The sequence below is a fragment of the Heterocephalus glaber genome, unplaced genomic scaffold, assembly GCF_053883595.1.
Source record: "Heterocephalus glaber isolate CG9 unplaced genomic scaffold, H.glaber_assembly_v1.0 deba00001572, whole genome shotgun sequence".
In the NCBI taxonomy this organism is placed as follows: domain Eukaryota; kingdom Metazoa; phylum Chordata; class Mammalia; order Rodentia; family Bathyergidae; genus Heterocephalus; species Heterocephalus glaber.
The window spans coordinates 16,496,678-16,517,861 of NW_028258357.1; the positions used below are offsets into that span (position 1 = coordinate 16,496,678).

The following is a 21,184-nucleotide window of genomic DNA, read 5'->3' on the forward strand; positions in this document are numbered from 1 at the left end:
AGTGATTTAAAATGTGACTTTTCAATTTAACCTAATCTGCAGAGACCAAATACGGATGATGTGCGGGCAGGCAGTGGAATAGACAGATCCACGTCTGAATCTTCACAGCTTGGCACTTAATAGCTCTGCAGCTTTGTTCTATGTCACTAAAAATTTTCCAGTGTGTCATTTATTCTAGCAAGGGGATTTATCACCGGTAGAGAATACCCTAAGCATCAATTTCACCTGATTAATAATCCAACCTCTTGAGATTTTTTTTTTTCAGTACTGGGGATTCTTGCGATTATTTTGAATCAATTATCTAAATCATATACTCTGGATGAGCTGATAAAATGGAGCTTTTGGATATGCAAAATTGAAAGACAGATTTTGAATTCTAATAAGCTGAAAGATTTCTCAATATCTCACACTAAAAAGAAAAATATTTATGATTATAAATTTGTATGTATTCACGGAAGAAATCATGGAAAATACAGAAAAACAAAGAAGAAAATAAAAATCATCTGTACCCCACTACCCAGTGGGAATTACTGCAAACATTTTGGTCTATATAATTTCCTATTTTCTCTTTCCATATATTAAAAATATACATATACACACTTACTATGTACATGTTCTTTATAGAACCAAGATCTTTGTCCTTTTTTTCCTATTTTCTACTTAATGGTGTATGGTGAACATTTTCTCATATTCTTATATGTCAAAAACATACATTTTATGACCCTGTAGTATTTCATCACATAGATACAGTGTAAGTTACTAAACCAGTTTCTATTGTTGCAGGGTTAGATTTTTTACCATTATAAATGCTGAAGCAATAAATATCCTTCAAATAAATTTCACATTTGATCATTTCTTTAGAATAAATTTCCAGAAATGGCTAAGGGAAACAAACATTTCTTAAGATTTTTGGCTTCTCGATCTTTGACATAATTTTAAATGTAATTTATTCTGCTTTGAGGGAGACCCTTAAACTCATAGCCAATTCCATGCAAAACAAGACAATAAAAAAAGTCAGCTGTATGTTAACATGGAAACGGAACTGGTTATCCAAGAGATTTTTAAAAGTCACACAGACAGGATAAAGGGGTGTGGCTCGGTGGTAAAGCAGTTGCTTAGCATGTTTAATGCCCTGGTTCAATTCCCAGCACCACAAAAATAAAAAAGCTGTAGGAAGGGCCAGGCATTTAGCTCGGTGGCACAGCACCTGCATAGCTTTGTGACAAAATAATTGCAACAAAGCTTTGCCTTAACCCGGAAACCCTTTCCGTTGTTTCTCAAGATTCTAGGGATCAATACTGTGACTATTTTAAGAGTTAGTCACTGGCACACACCTGTCATCTCAGCACTCTGGGAGACTGGAGCAGAAGAATCACAAATCCAGGTGGTGGGCAGGTACTTAGTGAATTAGGGAGACCCTGTCTCAAACATAAAGTTTTTAAACAAAGGGCTTGGGATGCAACTCAGTGCAAAGGCCCTGGGTTCAATTTCCAGCACTGAAAAAGAAAAAACAATGATTTAAGGATTATAATTTTTTATGTTAGATGAATAAAACACGAGTCTTTTTAATTTAGAAAATTTCCCAGGGAAATGAATTTTTTAAAGCTTTACTATTCTGACTCTGGTCAGAATGTCCTAAAAGGATTGTAATGCATAAGAAACACAATCCAATGAATCAAGTCTTTGAGGACAGCAAGGTAGGCTTAGAATATGAAAATTGAATGAGTTCATTCATTCATTTACAACAGCAGGCACTAAGTCACTGAAGTGCCCAGGTTGGGCTTGGTCTTGAGATTCTCCTCAGTCTCCCAGACTGCTAGAATTACAGCTGTGAACCACAACACCAGGTGAAAAACATACTTCTTATAGGACAAATCTGTCACTGAAAAGAGAAAGACACCAGAGAAAATGAGCACAGGTTTGGCAGTCTGAAGTTGAAGCATTCCCACCAAATAGACTCTATGATCTCAAGAACAGGCCAAGGTCCTGCTGGAAACAGGGAAGTGGAGAACAGGAATGTGAGCAAGTTGATGGGAAAGTAGAGGGTATGAATGGGTGATGTAGACTGGAGAATGGCATGGCTTTGCCAGCTGGCAGTAAGTCCTCCTATGAGGACCAAAGTCATGAATTAAGCAGTCACCTGGCTTCATGGTTTTTCTCCAGCAATTTTGATGAGTTGGAAATGGATTATGTGATGACAGAAGCCAGATAATAGACTTTTAAAAGCGGGCTGTAGCGGTACACACCTGTAATCCCAGCACTCTGGGAGTCTCAGTCAGGAGGATGACAAGCGCAATTCCAGCCTTTACAATTTAGCTATTTAGTGAGACTTTGGAATAAAAAGAAAAAGCAAAACAAATGGTGGAGGGGGGATTTAAGAATGTATCTCAGTGAGAGGCCCGAGGTTCAATCCTTTGTACTGCAAAAAAAAAAAAAGAAAGAAAAGAAAAAAGATTTCTCGACCTTTTTGCTAAGATCAAGTGAAGAAAAGAAAAAAGAAAAAGACTTTCACAAGGTGTCGGGGTTAATTGGTTGAAAGATACTTAGGTAAAAAAGGGAGGTGGGGATTTAACTCAGTGGTTCTGGTGCTTGCCCCTGAAAGTGCAAGGTCCCAAGTTTGATCCTTGGTACCAACGAAAAATATATATATACTTAGGTAAGAAAGGGTACACACTTCAGTAAGAAAGGGTACAATAAATTAGCTGGAAAGTAAGGCTAGAATTGTTGTACACGTGTTATCTCAGCTATTTGCAAGGCTGAGGCAGGAAGATCACAAATTCAAAGCCAGCCTAAACAATTTAGTGAGATTTGTCTCACACTCTAGTGGCTGAGGCAGGAGGACCCCAAGTCTGAGTCTACCCGGGACAATTTGGCCATTTAGTGAGACCCTTTCTCAAACGTAAATAAAGGGGCTGGAACGTATAGCTTAGTGTGAAGGTCCTAGGTTCAATCCCCAGTACCACAAACAAAAACTTTAAAATTTTTAAATAAAATAACTTTCAAGACTGGTGTAGAGAACACTGTAATCCTAGCTATTCCAGGAGGCTCAGGTAGGAGAAACACAAGTTCCCAGCCAGCCTGAGCAATTGAGTGAGACCATATCAAAAAAAATTGTTTTTTAAAGGGGTGGAGGATACATGTAGCTCAGTGGTAGCGCACTTGCCTAGCATTTATGAGGCCCTGGGTTCAGTTCCAAATTCACCACAACTTTCAGATTCAACAGGTGAATGAAAAAAAATTTGTTTTTAAATTTTGTTTGTGGGGGAGTAGGATGAGTAGGATGAGTCATTGTTCTAAGGCTTAAACTACCTGAAAAATATTTAGTGCAAAAGCCCTATGAAAATGAAACAAATTAAAAACAGTTCAAAGGCAACATCTTCAGGCAGCTCACTAAGAGTCCACTGTTGTACGCGCAGCAAATTTAAGTGAGAGAATGTTATCTTCAAACATCAGTGGTGCCTCCCCTCTGAAGATCCACATCCGGCCACTGCCCTAGCCCTGGACGCCCTAGCTCGGTCTCCACCTCGTTCAGATCAAATCCAGCCCTGGTAATGCTGAAACCTGTCAGTCAGTCCAGCAAAACCTACCTCTTAAAAACTTCATACAGTCAGGCTGGAGACAGTCTTGCCAATTCAAATAGATTCTGGCCCACTGCGTATGGGCTTGCTGAGATAAAGCTCGGGACTTTATTGTTCTGCCCATTATCGTTTGAGACAAAACTAGAAAAATAACTGAAGGAGACTGCAGATCGGAACAACCCACACGAATTTCATTTTCTGGGGTTACCAGTCACGGCAAACCATGGTTCTTTGTCTCTGAGCCCGGTTCTCCTAAAAATAAAAACACCTATGTGCCTAAGGAAGCCGCTGGTGGGAGACAGATGGGGAGAGCGAGAGACAGAAGCAACTTTCACAAGGCGTCGTAAAAATTCTAAAACGACTCGCTAGTTAAAACACAGCATTACTAAGCTTAATATTATTGCTTAAATAGAGGTGAATATTGAGATTTTTTTGAGAAAGGCATATTTTTAAAAACTGCCTCATGAAAAATCTTTCAAAGAGTGTTTCTTCAAATTTATTGTAAACATTTTTAGTCAAGTCATTTGTTTTAAATTTAACCAATTTAACCATGTAAAATCAGGTAAACATTGTTTTATAAAATATAAAGCAATTTGTAAAGCATAATTGGGGGTTTAGAATGCAGAGAAATGATTAAGACACCGTAACTCCGAGGTGAGCTTTCTTCTCTGGTTTAAAAAAAAAAAGCACCTGGAAACACACACATACACACACGTATATTTATGAAATGTATATGTTCATATAGGTGATGCCCATTTTCAGGAAGACATTTTAATTATAGTCTATTTCTGAGACTACCAGGTTTTAATTTCAATCAGCAACACTAGTTTGATTAGAGTTCCCGGCCTAATTATAGGTCACTGGGCTTCCTTGAAATGAGAATCTAGCAAGCACCCGCTGTTATTTGAAGCTGACCACCAAGGCGTTCCTAAATACTGCGTTCGTTTCACTGTTACAGTAGCCAACATTAGCAACGTAACCCAAGGATTGATTTCAACAAATGTACACACGGATTTGCCTGAAGCTCCCAGTAAACTGCTCAGGGGAAATAATTTAGAAATCCCCCCGCCTTGAGGGTAAGAAGCGACAGAAGGAAATTTTGTCACAAATTCAAGGACATTTACAAGTGTTCAGCAGCAGAGGTCTGGCTCTTCCTGGATACTGGGAACAAAAGAAGCGTTCGCGAGTGGAGGGGGCACTGGACTCCCCCAAGTGAACCAGACCGAGGGACTCGAGCGCCTTGGCGCCTGCTCCCGCCTGCCCTCCGAGGCACCCTTCGGGGAAGGCCGGGCCGCAGCTATTCTTCGCACACCCGAGTCCCGGGGACAGAGAGGCCCGGCCCGGCTCCCCGCGGCGGGGCACAAACACAAAACGACTCATGGTGAAGAGCGAAGAAGAGAAGGGAAACACAAACGGGGCCAGCGCCGCGCTCCCGCCCGAGCGGCTTTTAAACTGCGTGTCTACAACCCCCTCGCTCGGCGCCGCGGCTGATGGAACCCGCGCGAGCCGACCGGCCAATCAGCGCGGCGCTTGCTCCCGCCGCCGGCCAATGGCGGCGCGCGTCCTTGGGGCGCGGGCGAAGCTGGGCGCTCTCAGTTGGCCTCTAGTGTGTGGGCTGGGGTTTGTGCGGCTCCCGGGTCGACAGCGCTCGGGCCGTACTTCTGCTCCCGGGGGCTTTTGTGCCGGGCTGCGGCCCCGCTCCGCGTCCGCTCGATCCAGCTCGGCCCGCGGCGCTCGGCCCAGAAGGGAGCCTCCGTGAGCGCCGAGGCGGCGGCGCGGCCCCGGCCAGCAGCCCCGAGCGATCGCGCTGCGGGGCGGCGCGGGCCCCGAGATGCCGGAGTTCCTGGAGGACCCGTCGGTCCTGACCAAAGACAAGTTGAAGAGCGAGCTGGTCGCCAATAATGTGACGCTCCCGGCCGGCGAGCAGCGCAAGGACGTGTACGTACAGCTCTACCTGCAGCACCTCACGGCGCGCAACCGGCCGCCGCTCGCCGCCGGCGCCAACAGCAAGGCCCCGCCGGACTTCTCCAGCGACGAGGAGCGCGAGCCCACGCCGGTGCCCGGCTCCGGGGCCCGCGGCCGCGCCGCCGTCGGCAGGGTAAGGACCCGCGGCCACAAAGGCGCGTGCTCGGCGGAGGCCGCGTCCGTCGTCCCCCCGCCCCCGCCGCCGCGCCGTCCCCGCGCCCGGCCTGGCCGCGAGGGGCCCGCCCGTGTCTTTTTCAAAATCCTCGGCCGGCCGACCCCGAGACGCTATAGGTTCACTTCGAGCGTTTTCCCGCTTTCGTAACTGAGTGACTCGCAGTGGAGTCCCAGAGCGCCCCCTGGAGGGCAGTTGGCGACCTGCTCCTGGCCAACCCGTATTTGAAATAAAAAGATCCCGCCTTTTTAAATTTAAAAAACAATTATTTTGCATAGGGAGGGCTTTTTGAACCGTTGATGTGTTCTTGTTTTTATTCTCTTCCGGCCATAGGCAGTCTTTTGGCGGGGAAGCCGTACCTCTAAATTAAAATGAACATCTAAAATTACATTTTAAAGCGCCCATGGGTACATTGGAAAATTCTAGTTAGAGTTTGGGTTGGTGATTGGTTGTTTTATTTTTCTGCCTTTTTGTTGAGTTCTGCCCAAGGAAGCAAAGATTCGGAATGAAGGAAAGTGTTTATGATACTCTGATGTGTCACTATTACATTTTGAAATGTGATCCTGATTAAATTTCAGATTGGCTCCAACAACTGCTTGATAGCTTACTTTTCTCTGGGAAATTTGAAATGCTACTTTGCAGCTGCCTGCTTACTTGACTTGAATCGTAATGCATGTGCATGTGTTAAACCATATTGATCGGTGTAACAGTGTTTTTGTGAGATGGTGAATGTGGTGCTGGTGCTGCTGCTGCTACTAATTATTAATACAATGTACAGCTCAAAATTCCTTTTTTTTTCTTTTTCTCTTTTTCTTGGGTGTGTGTGTGTGTGTGTGTGTGTGTGTGTGTGTGCTGGGGACTGAACCCACGGCCTAGTGCATGCGCTCTCTCACTGATCTAATCCCCAACCTATTGCGTCTTTCAGAGTTTTGCGGTACTAGCTTTTAATTTTTTAAAAATGTCTAATTGTTTCCCTGACTATTCAGGTGGAAATGAAAGAGATGTAATAGATATATATAAATTGTGTGTGGTGCTGAGAGTCAAATTTAGGGCCGTGCACATGTTAAGCAGGTGCTCTGCCACTGAGTTACATCCCCAGTCAACACCTGTAAATGGAAATGAAAACTCAGCTTGGGCTCTCGAGAAGTTTCGACAATCTCATAAATGTCTTAAGGTGGTGTCTGGCACATGGTAGTGTCTAATAAATATCTGTTAATATCTGTTCTTTTTGTTGTTGTTGATTGTTTTTGTTTGGTTTTGGTTTTTGGTTTTTTGAGATAGGGTCTTGCACTGTAGTTCAGGCTGGCTTTGAACTCAGTGTCATCCAGGCTGGCCTCCAACTCTCCCCCACCCTCCTGACTCAGCCTCTGAGTGCTGAGACGTATACCCAGCTTTTTTGTTGTTGTTGTTCCACACCTATTTTGTTTTGTTTGGTACCGGGGATCGAACTCAGGACCTTGCATTTGCGAGGCAGGCGCCGGAACCACTGAGCTAAATCCCCGGCCCTACACCTGTTTTTGATGATTACTATTTGTGAGTTTAAAGAAAGCCACAGTAGTTCTTTATAGAACCCTATGTGATCTTCTATGTAAATGTATTACACCATAAATTTTTGATTGTAAAAATTTTAAATTTCAATTCGATTACCCTTCATTTTTGAGTTCCTGATGTGTGTTCTTTCCTACAGAAGATTGGTTTCTGCAGACCTCTCATCATAATTCAATTTCTTGGTTTAAAATTTTAAAATTTGTGTTATTTCCTCATACCTGTTTCCTCTTATCCCACCTTAACTCACTTTTGTGTGAAATAATTTTTTTTTTTTACACAGGCTCTCACTATGCAGTTCAGGCTGGCCTTGAAGTCTCTGTTTGGCCCAGGCTGGCCCTGAACTGTGGTGATCCTCCTGCCTCAGCCTCCCAAGTGCTGGGATTACAGTCATGTGCCACTACACCTTTTTTTTTTTTGTACCGTTGATCGAACTCGGGTCCTTGCGCTCGCACTCGCGCTCGAGAGCGGGTGGCGGAACCACTGAGCTACACCCCTGGCCTAGGTCACATTTCTTAAACAATAGTTATTAGGAGAAAGCCAAGTTGTGTTTGAGAGTTGCAGATATGGCAGATTTAAAATTTTAATTTTATTTTGTGGTACTGGGGGTCGAACCTAGGGCTTTCCCAGTGAACTACAGCCCCAGCCCTCTTCAGTATTTTTTTAGACAGAGTCTCCCTCTGTCATTCCCACTTGCCATCTTCCTGCCTCAGCCTCTCAGAGTAAAGTATGCACCACCATGCCTGCTGACAGGCAGGATTTTTAAGTGGTGAATTTCAACGTTTTGAAACAAGCATTAATGTGAATTTGGCCAAGATTTAATGTTTGTTTAGCACATCCTTTCTGTCTATCGTGGGTGTTTGAGGAATACTTTTAATTAAAAGAGGAATCATTTCATATCTGCCACCATCATAACGTCGTTTCTTACATTCTTTGTGTGGCATGACAAAACTTTGCCCAATTTTTTATTTGTGCCAAGTTTTTAATTTTGGTTTATGTATTTCGGTAGCGGTATTTTTAGGTATTGAAATTATCTAGATTATGGGCACAAGAATACACATTTACAGAGTTGATAATCAGTCTTTTTGTTCCAAAGTGCAAAGATGAAGGTATGGTAGCTATTTAGGAGCCATTTGAGCATAGTAACATTCTTACATGATCTTGACTACATCGTGGTGGGTGGATTTGTTTGTTGTTTTGTTCCATGTTGGGGATTATGGACCCAGCGCCCTGTATTTGCTAAGCACGTGCATTACCTACATCTCCAGCCTATTATGAATTCTTAACAGGAAATGTTTAAAGACTTAGGACAGAATAGTAAGAAAATACCAGCAGTGAGGAATGTTAATTAAATTATAAATTGACCACCATACTACATAATAAGGTGTTTTAAAATGTGCCAATCCTAAATCAGAAAGTTACAGATTCAAATTCCAGGTCTGCTGCTTTCTTAGAAGACCTTTAACAGTGAACATTGATTGCCTCTCACATCTCCATTTTCACATCAGTTGAGGAATAATCTAATAGCCACTTAATCAGATTGAGGATTGATTACATAAAGTTGGGCAAGTGAAGTGCCTAGTGCTCAGTCCAGTAATTGATAGCCATTTATTACAATGCAGAGTTACCGTAATAATAGTTTTCAGAAAGGATGAGGTAAATATGTGAAAGTGATATATAAGCCCTGTTCAAATATTACTGTTTAGCAGCATAGTGTACAGGTTTCCCTAGTTGGTCTTGCAGCCTTTAGACTTGTTGTCCCACACTGTAGAATAGGAATATTGGTATCTTAAAGGATTTTTTGGATTCTCTAAGTTAATAATATCGGGCACTTAGAACACAATTTAGCATATAATGTATGTGCAGTGGAATCTATTTTAGAATAGTAATTATTACTATCATTCAATATCTATCACAAATGTTGGATTTTTAAATTGGAAAAAAAAGATGAGAGATTATCTAGCATCTCGGAAGGAACTGGTCAGTGGTGCCTGGTCCACATATAAGTGGTTTTCTTAAAGGAAAAGCAAAACTATCTGAAGACAGAGCTCAGTACCATTAATTGTTTCCTTCTTGGTTGAAACTGCAGACTTTTAATCATATATACTGCAACCACCTGCTTCCCAATTTTTGTTCTTAATAAATTTGCTGTTTATAAAAATGGCATTACTTTTTTGAAACTTCTCCTTGCAGATTAAAATTTAAAATCAGCCTGTTGCAAACCTCTGTTCAGTGTATTCATCTTATTCAAGTTTACTGCATAAGATTTCTTTGTTCAGCTGAAGTTTTTCATTGTGTTTTAAGAGAATGTAAGGGAGTTGAGTAAGTGACTTAGTTTTCATTCATTTGACAACATTTATCAGATGCCTAGTTCTGTGTCAGGCACTCTTAAGGTGCTTTAAATAAAATATGATAGTGCTCGTACTTTCTAGTGCCAGCTACACAATAAAAATACAGATTAGGCCCAACGTTAAGGCTCAGTATGGGGGAGGCATTTTAAAATAGAGGTAACTCAAGCAAAAGAGTTGAGGTGTTGCTATCAAGCCTGACTTGGAGTTACTGCTCAAGGAGTTTGGAGAAAATAAAGCATGCATACAAGTAGGTGGGATGTGGTAGATGCTAGAGAAAGGTTTCTTGAAAATTGAAGGTTGTTGGAATTCCTGGATGTTTTCTTTTTTGCTTTTTTTTGGTACTGGGGCTTGAACTTGGGTCCTTGGGCTTGCAGGGCAGGCGGTCGAACCACTGAGCTAAATCCCCAGCCCTCCTGGATGTTTTCTTGATAGTAAAAGTTGAACTTTCTTACTCTAAAAGTAATTTTAACCTAATTTTTTTTTAATTGAAGTATTTTCATTATATAATGTAATTTTTCTCCACAGCCTATCTGTACTTTTGGGGGGGAAAGTGGGGTTATTCACATAAGATTAGGTCTATTTAAGCCCCTTTTTTTCCTAAAAAATTCAGGGCTTTAAATATAGAAATCTGAGATTCTAGGCAACTATTTTGTCATCAAAGTGTGGGTTACTTCCGGATTTGAGCCTCAGCTGGATGTGATGGCACATGGTTGTAATCCCAGTGCTCTGGGAGACTGAGGCTGGAGGGTTACAGAATCAAGCTCAGCCTGAGGAGTTTGCCAAGATGCTTACTAAAACTTAGGCCTGGGATTTAGCTCAGTGGTTCCGGTGCCTACCTAGCTTACTAAAACTTAAAATGGGCTGGCAACGTAGTTCAGGGCAAAAGCCCTAAATTCAATCCCTAATACTAGGGGAAAAGAAGATTTGAGCCTAACGTAGCTAGCTTGGTACAGAATGTATGTATGGCAGAACTTTCTGAAAGTACCACATACAACTTTTCACAGCCATCTCTTTATTAAAAGACTTGTTATGAATTGACTTTATTATTCTTTTTGTTTGTTTTGTATCGGGATCGAACTCAGGACCTTGTGCTTGCAAGGCAGGCAGTGGTCCTCGGCTGACTTTATTATTCTTATTAGCCTTTTTGGAAACCCAGAATTAATTGGAAAGTAATCAGTTGCCACAACTTTATATAATTATGGCCATTTGCCATAAGCATATCTGGGGTACAGTATTGACTCTTCCCTTAAATAGTAATTCAGAGCTAAATGAACTTTGGTTGATGTTTTGGGCCATTATTTAAAGTAGTTTCTTAGCACCATAGTTCTTTCTAGGATTTATTAAAGCTATTCACCACAATCTTAAAAGGTACACATACTTTGATTGCCTTCACCTGTTTAACTTTGGAAATTTATATAGTTTTTTGTTTTTGTTTTGCAGTGCTGGGGATCAAACCTAGGGCCTACCACAGGCTAGCTAGCAAGCACTCCACAACCAAGCTATGTCCTTGGGGCTTTATTATTTTATTTTGCGACAGAGTCTTGCTAAATTGCCCAGACTGGCTTTGACTTTCTGGACCTCCTGTCTTAATCTCCCAAGTAGCTCAGACTACAGGAATGTGCCACCACACCTGGCAAAATTTATATAGTTTTCTTTGGAAAATACTGCTGTTGTTCAGATTATTTCAAAAACTTGTTTTGATATTGACCTCAAAGTTTGTTCCATGTTCTTTCAACTGTTGTAGCGAAATGATCATAATAACGAAAGCTGTGTCAGAGGTGATACCTGCCGTAACTATGAATCTGTCAAACTTCCTTCAGAGGTTATAAACTGGCTCCTAAAATGTCTAAGTTACAAGGAAAGTAATGATTCAGCCTTCTTAAATTCTGATATGCTGTTTAATTTAAGGTAAATAATTTTGTATATAACAAAGTATAAAAGCCTTTACGGTAAAGTAAGTCTTGAATTTTCCTGGATCCATTTAAATTTTAAGGATCATCAAAAGAGGTCAGTAGTAAACTTGAGATGAGAATGTTTAGAGCCATCCTAGCTTCACTTTGCAACTTTCATGTTGTTCTGTCTCCTTTGCCATCAGGAGTTAAATGAAGTGTTAAAAACAAAAGTAAATAAATAAGCATAAGATTTTTGATTCCTTACTACTTTAGGTAGGTAATTCGAAACTATTTCAACAGTAATTTCTATAACCTTTAAGCTACCTTTTCATTAGGTTTGTACAGCCTAGTTACAAATGCCTCCAGATAATGAGATACTTCTAATTTAATCAGATTACTATGGACTAGTGTAACTATAAATCAACTTGTAGGCAGAGTTGTGTGGTTATTTTATATAGTGTTATTTATCTAGTACTGTATATGAATGCTTAAATTTATGTGGAGGTGATAATTGGATTTTGTTTACAGAAAGCAACAAAGAAAACTGATAAACCAAGAATAGAGGATAAAGATGACCTAGATGTAACAGAGCTCTCTAATGAAGACCTTCTGGATCAGCTTGTGAGATACGGAGTGAACCCTGGTCCTATTGTGGGTATGTTGACAAAATTTCAAATATCTTGTGTGTGAAGCATGGCCCCAGGTTATTTTGCCTCTTGCCTAGTGGTTGCAATTTAGATTCTAAGGGCCAGTCTGCTAATAACTATTTATATGACCTAGACTCTAGTTTTCTTGACTCTAAATGATGGAAATAAAATGACAGAATTGAATTAGATTTTTTTTTTTAATTACCTGTTGTTGAGATTGTTTTATATGTTGCTCATATCACATACTACCTGATAAGGCCATATGGGTCTTTTATGGCAGTTGAGGAAAATCTAAGTTAACATAACTGGCCAGTTCATCCAAATTACAGTCATACCGTAGTAGCCTCTTCCAGTTATCATTAAGGTATCTTACGGTAAGTTATGTCTTGACTGGGTTTTAAGAATGATAGTCTAGGCTGGGCATGGTGATGCACCCTATAATCCCAGCACTTAAGAGACTGAAGCAAGATTGCCATGAATTCAAGGCCAGTCTGGGCTACCTAGTGAGTTGAAGAGTAGCCTGAACTACATACCAAGACCCGGTCTCAAAAAACAAACAAACAAAAAAAAGATGAGGGGTAAAAAAGTTTAAAGGAGAAAACGGGGGAGTGACAAAACCCCCAGAGAAGTCATTATTAAAAAATTATAATTAAAAAAAGAATAATACACTAAATAAACAAAAAGAGAACTTAGACCCAAATACACTAGATTTCCATCATTGAGTTATTTGTAAGTGACAGTGAATTGCATGGTTGATACTATCTTAGTGTTTGAGGGTTTTGTCAGTAACTTCAAGATGAGAAAAATTTATTTTAATTCTCCAAAGTTGTAAAATTTTGAACACTGATGATTTGGCAGTTTGGGGCTATTGTGACATAAGGATTTAGATTGATAGATAAATCAAGAATATAATTACCAATAGATATTTGATACCTTCATTAAATTTTGTATTTAAAATTCTAAAAGAGACACTGAAAAATGTTTACTAATGTTAATATACACTACATTATGTGTTGGGATATGAACTGTTCATCTTAAGACTACTTACGTAACATTTCTGGGAATGTGTTTATAAAAGACATCCATTCTCATTTTACTTCCGTTGGCAGAAATTAAGATACACAGCTAGTGTAAAACAAAATAAAATCTACTTAAATATGGCTTATGGAACTTTTCCTCATAACTGGCTACTTGTAGGCATATTAGTCCCTTAGTATTGTGGAGTGTGATCATAGTTATTCTCTAGAGTGCAACCTGTTTATAAAAAAGATTTTTCTGCATTAACAAGTATTTTTATGTAGTTATTGGAAAAATATACAAAGTTCAAGACCTGCAGAAAAAATAGTCCCATATAGTTCTTAAATAGGTAATCTCCTGTTAATACCTACTGTGTATTCTATGTTATTAAAAGAAACACCGTGGGGTTGAGGGTATGACTTAGTGGTAGAGCACCTGCCTAGCATAAGCCAGGTCCTGGCTTTGACCCCAGTACGCAATAAATAAGCAAAGAACCTAAATAAAAGAAATATTGTAATCTTGTACTAAAGGCTTAGGAAAATACCTGTTTTAGAAAAGGTACATTATATATTATTTTTAACCACTTCAGTTTAGAAAAAGGAAAAGGTGAAAGTAAACAGGATGCTTGTGTGTGCACGTGTGTGTTACCAGAAATTGAAGCTAGGGCCTCAGCACTGAGCTGTGTCTTCAACTCTTATTTTTTGAGACAGCATCTTGCTAAATTACCTAGGCTGGCCTCAAGGTTGGGATTGTCCTGCCTCAGCCTCCCAAACTACTAGGATTACTACTAGGCACGCACCACCACACCTGGCTGCGATGCCACTTTTTGGATTGAACTCGGGACCTTGCGCTTGGGAGCCAGGCGCCAGAACCCCTGAGCTAAATCCCCGGCCTGCTGCTTCTTAACTGATAGTTTCTGACCTGGATCTTAATTAAGACAATGCAACCACTAAAGTAAGTTTTCCCTTAATACAGGAACAACCAGGAAGCTTTATGAGAAAAAGCTGTTGAAACTGAGGGAACAAGGAACAGAATCAAGATCTTCTACTCCTTTACCAACAATTTCTTCTTCAGAAAATACAAGGCAGAATGGAAGTAATGACTCTGACAGATACAGTGACAACGAAGAAGGTAAAATTTAAAATGATTTTACTCAAATATGTGTAATTTTTTTCACATTCATAGATTCAGTGACCATGAAGAGGGCAAAATTGAAAACAGTGTTGTCAGAATACATGTTATTTTCGTTTATATCATTTGAGCAATATTCCAAGTTTGCTTTTTTATTTACTCATTTAATACAGAGTATTATTTTGTACTCCAAAAAAACTATATAAATACTATGCTAATATTTGTTTTTAGTCCATGTTATTTTTTTAGACCTAATACTGTTACATGTGTATCTCTTTATTCTTTGTAATTAATATAAAGTAATTGAATATGCCATATTTTCTCTTTTGGTAGGCATTTAAATTGTTTATAGTTCTTGCAAGATAATCTTAATTTCACAGCAACTTTAAAGAAAATATTTTGACCATAATTTTATATACTATTTTTAAAAAATTAGACTATGATATTTATTTTTGGGACTAATACATGAAATAACTGTCCTTAAAATTACTATAAATGTAATTTGTTACGCATTTGTTATTCATATATGACTTGTTAATTTTGTGATTAATTTGATCTAAATTGGTTATACTTCCATTAGCAGTTTCCAAATTTGTGCTTACTTTGGCAGCACATATACTAAAATTTCCAAATTGATTGTTCAGAATATGAAATATAGTCTTTTTCTTCAACAGCACTATTTTAGCAAGGAGGCAAAGAATAAAATTAGCTTAAACACAGGTAATACTTAAACTTCCTGCCTCTTTTGCCTCTACAGGAAAGAAGAAAGAACACAAGAAAGTGAAGTCCACTAGGGATTTTGTTGCTTTCTCTGAACTTCCAACTACTCCCTCTGGTGGATTTTTTCAGGGTATTTCTTTTCCTGAAATCTCCACCCGTCCTCCTTTGGGCAGGACTGAACTACAGGCAGCTAAGAAAGTACATACTTCTAAGGGAGACCCACCTAGGGAGCCTCTTATGACCACAAGCTTGCCTGGCAAGGGACAGATGCAGAAGTTAGCCTCTAGAGGGAATTTGTTTACTTCCTCCAAGTCTAGCCACGATAGTTGTTTAGAGAGAAGTTCTTCTTCATCTTCTCAGCATGAACTCACTGCCATGGGCTCTACCGCAGCTTCTCCTTCAGTGATTAAAGAAACCACTACCACTTACTCTAAAGACATAGTAGAAAACATTTACCATAGAGAAAAAAGTGGAATTCAGCCATTACCTACTAAAAGGGCCAATATTTCAGATCAGTCAGTTCTGTCCAGCGAAAGTGAAGTGCTAGAGGAGTGTAGGAGATCACAGGTACTTTCTCCACCACTTGCTCAGGCGATCAGAGAGTATGTCAGTTCTCTGTTAGTCCAGGGTGGGGTAAGTAGTTTACCTGGGACTTCTAACTCTATAACCACACTGGATATAGAAAAAATACTTAAGAGAATTGATCCATCTAAATTTCAAGAAACCAAATCCCTGTCTTCTCCACGAAAAGTCCCTAGACTCAGTGAGAAGGCAGTAGAGGAAAAGGGTTCCAGCTCCTTGGTGGCATTTCAGAGTATACCTGGATCTGCACAGATGTCTGCTTCTGCCAAAACTGTTATCTCTGAGTCGCTTACTACCTTAGGCATAGAAATGTCTACGCAGTCACAGCATGATAAAATAGATGCCTCAGAGCTATCTTTTCCTTTCCATGAATCTATTTTAAAAGTAATTGAAGAGGAGTGGCAGCAGATTGACAGACAGCTACCTTCATTGGCATGCAAGTATCCAGTTTCTTCCAGAGAGGCAACACGAATATTATCAGTTCCAAAAGTAGATGATGAAATCCTGGGGTTTATTTCTGAAGCCACCCCGCCAGCAGGTATTCAGCCAGCCTCCACTGAATCTTGCAATAAACATTTGGACATAGCGCTCTGTAGAACATACGAAGCTGCAGCATCAGCATTGCAGATTGCAACCCACTCCGCCTTTGTAGCTAAGGCTACGCAGGCAGACATCAGCCAGGCTGCACAGATTCTTAGTTCAGATCCTGATCGCATACCCCAGGCACTCGAGATTCTGAGCAAAGCGTATGATGCGGCTTCGTTTCTTTGTGAAGCTGCATTTGATGAAGTGAAGATGGCTTCCCGTACCATGGCCTCTTCCACTGTTGGCCGCCGGCATCTCTGGTTGAAGGATTGCAAACTTAGTCCAGCTTCTAAGCATAAGCTGACTGTTGCTCCCTTCAAAGGTGGCACATTATTTGGAGAAGTCCACAAAATAATTAAAAAGCGTGGAAATAAACACTAATAAAGATAAGAACAAAGACATCAGTCTTGTTTTTGATATGGAAAACTTAGGAGCTTTTGTAGGAGTGTCAGGTACTTTTAAGGTCAGATTGCACTAATTTCAAAATGGTAAGCTTCTACTCATTAAATTGTAGCATAAAAGTAATTCCCTATGTAGAAGTGCTCTTTTTTCTTTTTTCGATAGGTTGGTACAAACATAATCTTTATAGATCACATACTTGTCTCACAAATAGTTTACTGTTTTCTCTTTTAACAATGTTTTTACAACTCTTCAAAACTAAGAATATTCCAATAATTAAAATATAAGTAGAGTCCTTACTGTTTTTAATAGTATCATACATATGTTCCTTTGTACTTAGGATAGAAATAAACACTTATATATTCAAAATAATGATTTTTTTCTTTTTGCTACTCATGTCTAACTTCACTTTTTAGAACTTGTCCACACTTTACTCTTACATTCTTATTTTTGTTTGTTGCTTGTGTCTGATATTATGATGTCAGACGAAACGACTAGCCCACAGACAATGATGCACAAGAATTGAAATCTGAAGGGCTAGGGGTGTAGCTTAGTGGTTAACAGCATGTGCTTACCATGTGAGAGGCCCCAGGTCCAGTCCCACCCCCTCCCTATTTTTAATGAAGGAATTTAAATCTAGAGGCACTTTTTAGGCCAATGCCAGGATTTATTTTTCTAGTGAACTTCTACTGGTAGCGAAAGCAGTGTATGGGTTTCCATTTTGATGCAGGTGCCTCTTCTCTTCAGGGACAGGTAGTTTACAGTTCACAGACCATACCAATCCATGGACCACACTTTGAGGAACACTGCTGTGCATGACAGATTCTCTGTGCATACTCACTCACTATTCTGTCGTTAGGTGAACTAGACACTGAAAAGGTGGGGCCTCTTTCTTCCTCTTTCTTTTTCTTTCAAGGTATGTTATATTTCATGAGTATTTAGACTAACAATCTGGATGCTAAGAGCAAATTGCAATTATTTTTGTTTTAAAGCCTTAAATCATACCATATCCAAGTGTCTGTTTGTAAAAAGCAATGTATTAATCCTGTTTTCATTTCTATGATTGTAAGGTAAGAAAGTCTGTAGAGGCATTGTGGAAAATAGTCTTAAGCATAACAAAATATAGTCTCTTGGATACTTCTCTAGCCATTATCATAGGCTACACCTTCCAGCTTTGCAGCTTTCTGGAAGTAATTTTATTTGTTATTTGTCTTCTGCAATGTACATGTGTACATGTACCTACTAAGTGCTATGTGATTTTTTAAAATGTATTCTGTAGAATGCTCCTACAAATTCAATAAAGTTGTTAAATTTGAACAGTTTTGTGTGGTCTCCAGAAACATGTTGTATGTGTGCTTTATTCTTGGAGTTGCAACAAGTTGGCTATTTGTAGGTGAACATTCCTTTTCCATTTCATCATTGAAACTCACTTGACATTCCAGGGGTATAATTGAAAATATTCTAGTTACTTTTGAATACTTTTTCTTCTATTTGAGGACTGTGTTTTTATTGGCTGTTGGAAGCTAACTTTGTAAAAGGAATTAATTTCAACCAAATTTGTCTAATCAATTTCTCCTTGGCTACTACATTTTTTTACTTCATACTTTCTCAGATTCTGAATTGAAGCATAAAAGTAGATTTTCATAATGCTAAGGGTGGTCCCAAACAGATACATTGATAGGAGTGTTGGGGGATGGGGGTTTGGGGGTGATAGCTTAGTACTAAATAAAGATTGAACTGTTTGAGCAACTGTTTGAACCAACTTAGTAAAAATCACGTTAGGGGACAGATTCTTCGCTGACTAGTATCAGACTGAAAAGTTCAGAAGATGCATGGCTGTTTAGATAACTTTTTTAGCACATTTACCTTGAGATCATGCAAAGCTGAAGCTTTGTTTAGGATTTGACTCCATTCTTTTCTTTCTTTTCTTTTCTTTTTTTTTTGGTACTAGGGATTGAACTCAGGACTTTGTGCTTGTGAGGCAGGCGGCAGCACCACTGAGCTCAATACCCGGCCCTCTTTTTTTTGGTGAAAAAGTAATCTAACTTAAATTTTTGGTAGTAGAAGGTTTAGAAATAATTATTGTCTTACTAGTTTTGCTACACTATGATAAATGGCCACCACAGCAAGGATGTTAAAAATCTTATCAATGTTTTACACTTGATCTTAGCCAAAAGGCCGAGAAGCAGTTCTTAACAGTGTTTTTAAAAATCTAGATCTTCAAATGGTAACAAGGGTGGAAACATGAAATATTGACGTGGATAAAAAATACGTATCTTTCTGTTGTTGGCTTAATGTGACTATCATGATGGTAAGCTAGTAATGCAATAAAGTACTGGCTTATCTTCACAGAAATGTTATTTTATTTATGAGGAAGAAGAGAAGAGACCTGTAATTGTACTTTTTTGTGAACAACATTTTTTCTTGCCTTAATTGTACTATATCTGGGCTTTATATAACTACATCAAAGAAGAGACTATTTCTATTTTGGTGCTGAAGATTGAACCACAGGGCCTCAGCTATGTTAAGCATATGCTCTACCAGGGACTTTTCTACTGCATTCACTTATTAACATTGTCAGTTTTTTGTTAGTAGAGATTTGATACCAGACAGGCATTTTCTTTCCTAAAATTCTCTAGATATTTTCCTTCCACATACCAAATTTTAATAAGCTAACCTTTATATAGTACTGATGCACTACATGGACAAAACAGTGGTAACTGTCTTAATGTCCTCCCACATTGAAATCATCTAGTGAAAAGCTGCCTCAAGAGCACTGAATTCACTTTTATGTTAAAAGCTATTAGTCTGAGAAAAAGGAAAGAGTAGGAAGAAGTGGCAATCAGATTAAAAGAGCATGGGACATGAATGAAATAAATGTTTAAGGCAAGTTGTTAAACAATTTTGATCTATTGAGGTTCTTATCAAGAGACATTTTTTGTATTAATGTGCCTAAAACCAGGGTTCCAAAGTAATAAATGGAAAATACAGCTTCTATGTTCCAGAGAGTAATGATTTCTCCAATGTTATTTCCAGACTCTAAAATAGAGCTCAAGCTTGAGAAGAGAGAACCACTAAAGGGCAGAGCAAAGACTCCAGTAACACTCAAGCAAAGAAGAATTGAGCACAATCAGGTATCTAGTTTCATGGTCACTGTGTACAGGTGTAAGTGATCTCTCAACACTCATCTTGTCCTTGTACCTTTTAATAGGTGACATCTAGATTTCAGCACACTCAAACAACTTCATTGTTACATGGCACAAGAAATCTCAGCTTTATGGGTTTGTGTCAGTAGTGTAGCCTATATTTACAGCAAAAGCAAATGCTTGGTAAACAACTCACTTGGATTTTATTCCATACTGAACGAGATTCAAAGCTAGTCCTACTTGCTCTTGTTTGGTTGGTTTGTATTGGTAAGGATGGAACCCAGGGCCTGTGTATGCTAGGCAAGTGCTCTACCATCATGCTGCTTTTTGAGAGAAATATTTTAAAAGGTAGAATTGTCTAAGCCCTTTTTTTTTTTCCGGTACTGGGGATAGAACTTGGGTCTTTCTGCTTGTGAGGCAGGAAGCGGAACCACTGAGCTAAATCCCAGGCCCATGTCTAAGCACTTTTGAAACAACGTTTTTTAAAAGACAAGGGAATAGTTATATATTTGTTTCTTTGTCTACAAATTTTTGACTGCTTTTGCCTTCCTTGTCTTTTGTGGCCTTTCCCTAAACTCTGAAGCTAGTCTGGTTCTAAGACTACATTGTTTTGTTTTCTTTACTCTAAATGAAAGTTTGTTTGCTTGTGTGTGTGTGTGTGTGTGTGTGTGTGTAAGAGGCAAGATGAAGTTTTTAAAAAGGAAGATACAAGAGACTAAGGACATGTATAAAATGAACTAGTTGACCGAAAACCAACTATTGCCTCTAATTTAGCATTGGTTTGACTGACAGAACAAGACAGCTAACCCTAGAGGTTTTTCCTTACCCTAGTTACATATCTTTTCCATGTTCTGTTTGGCACTTTAAAATTCTGTATCCTCAGAAGAAATGTTCTTGATTTCTTGAGCAGTATCCTTCTTTTCATTCGATACAGCAAAGTAGTTGAATTTTACAACTATTTGTAACAAATGAGCTTGGGGGAGCCAGGTGCAGTGGTGCACACCTGTGATCCCAGCTGTTCAGGAGTCTGAGGCAGGAGGATTGCAAGTTTGTGGTCACCCTGGGCAAGTTGGTGAGGTTCTGTCTCAAAATTTAAAAAGCTAGGGAGGCAGCTAGGTGGTGGAACACTTGCCTAGCATGTTCCAGGCCCTGGGTCCAATTCCCAATACCACAGAAAAGAAAAGAAAAAAAAAATCTGGTGACTGGAGAATGTATAGAATATGAATGAAGATTTTGTTTAACATACTAGAACCAAATTCCAGAATAAAAATTTTAACCATTTACTATTGCTAGCGAAGAACTGTTGAAGCATGCTGAAGTATAAGGAAATAAACAGCAAAAGAAACTAGGGAGAGCTTATAAGGACATTAAAATGGACAAACATGGAGATTTTGTTCCGAAATATGAAGGCAAGATAGTAGAAGTGTGTGACTGATCAGATATTAGGCTAAGGG

At 39.3% G+C, this 21,184-nt stretch overlaps 1 protein-coding gene and 1 pseudogene across 1 annotated transcript; one reads left to right on the top strand and one right to left on the bottom strand.

Annotated features, from left to right (window-relative positions):
• Positions 1-5,151: 5,151 nt before the first annotated feature.
• LOC101723561 (lamina-associated polypeptide 2) lies at positions 5,152-17,901 on the top strand. Its single transcript, XM_004844893.4, has 4 exons — positions 5,152-5,676; positions 12,032-12,158; positions 14,143-14,298; positions 15,056-17,901. Exons 1-4 carry the CDS (start codon positions 5,410-5,412, stop codon positions 16,564-16,566), a joined length of 2,061 nt encoding a protein of 686 aa, XP_004844950.2. The 5' UTR covers positions 5,152-5,409; the 3' UTR covers positions 16,567-17,901.
• A 745-nt stretch (positions 17,902-18,646) lies between these two features.
• LOC147823593 (U2 spliceosomal RNA) lies at positions 18,647-18,774 on the bottom strand (annotated as a pseudogene).
• Between the last annotated feature and the right edge of the window lie 2,410 nt (positions 18,775-21,184).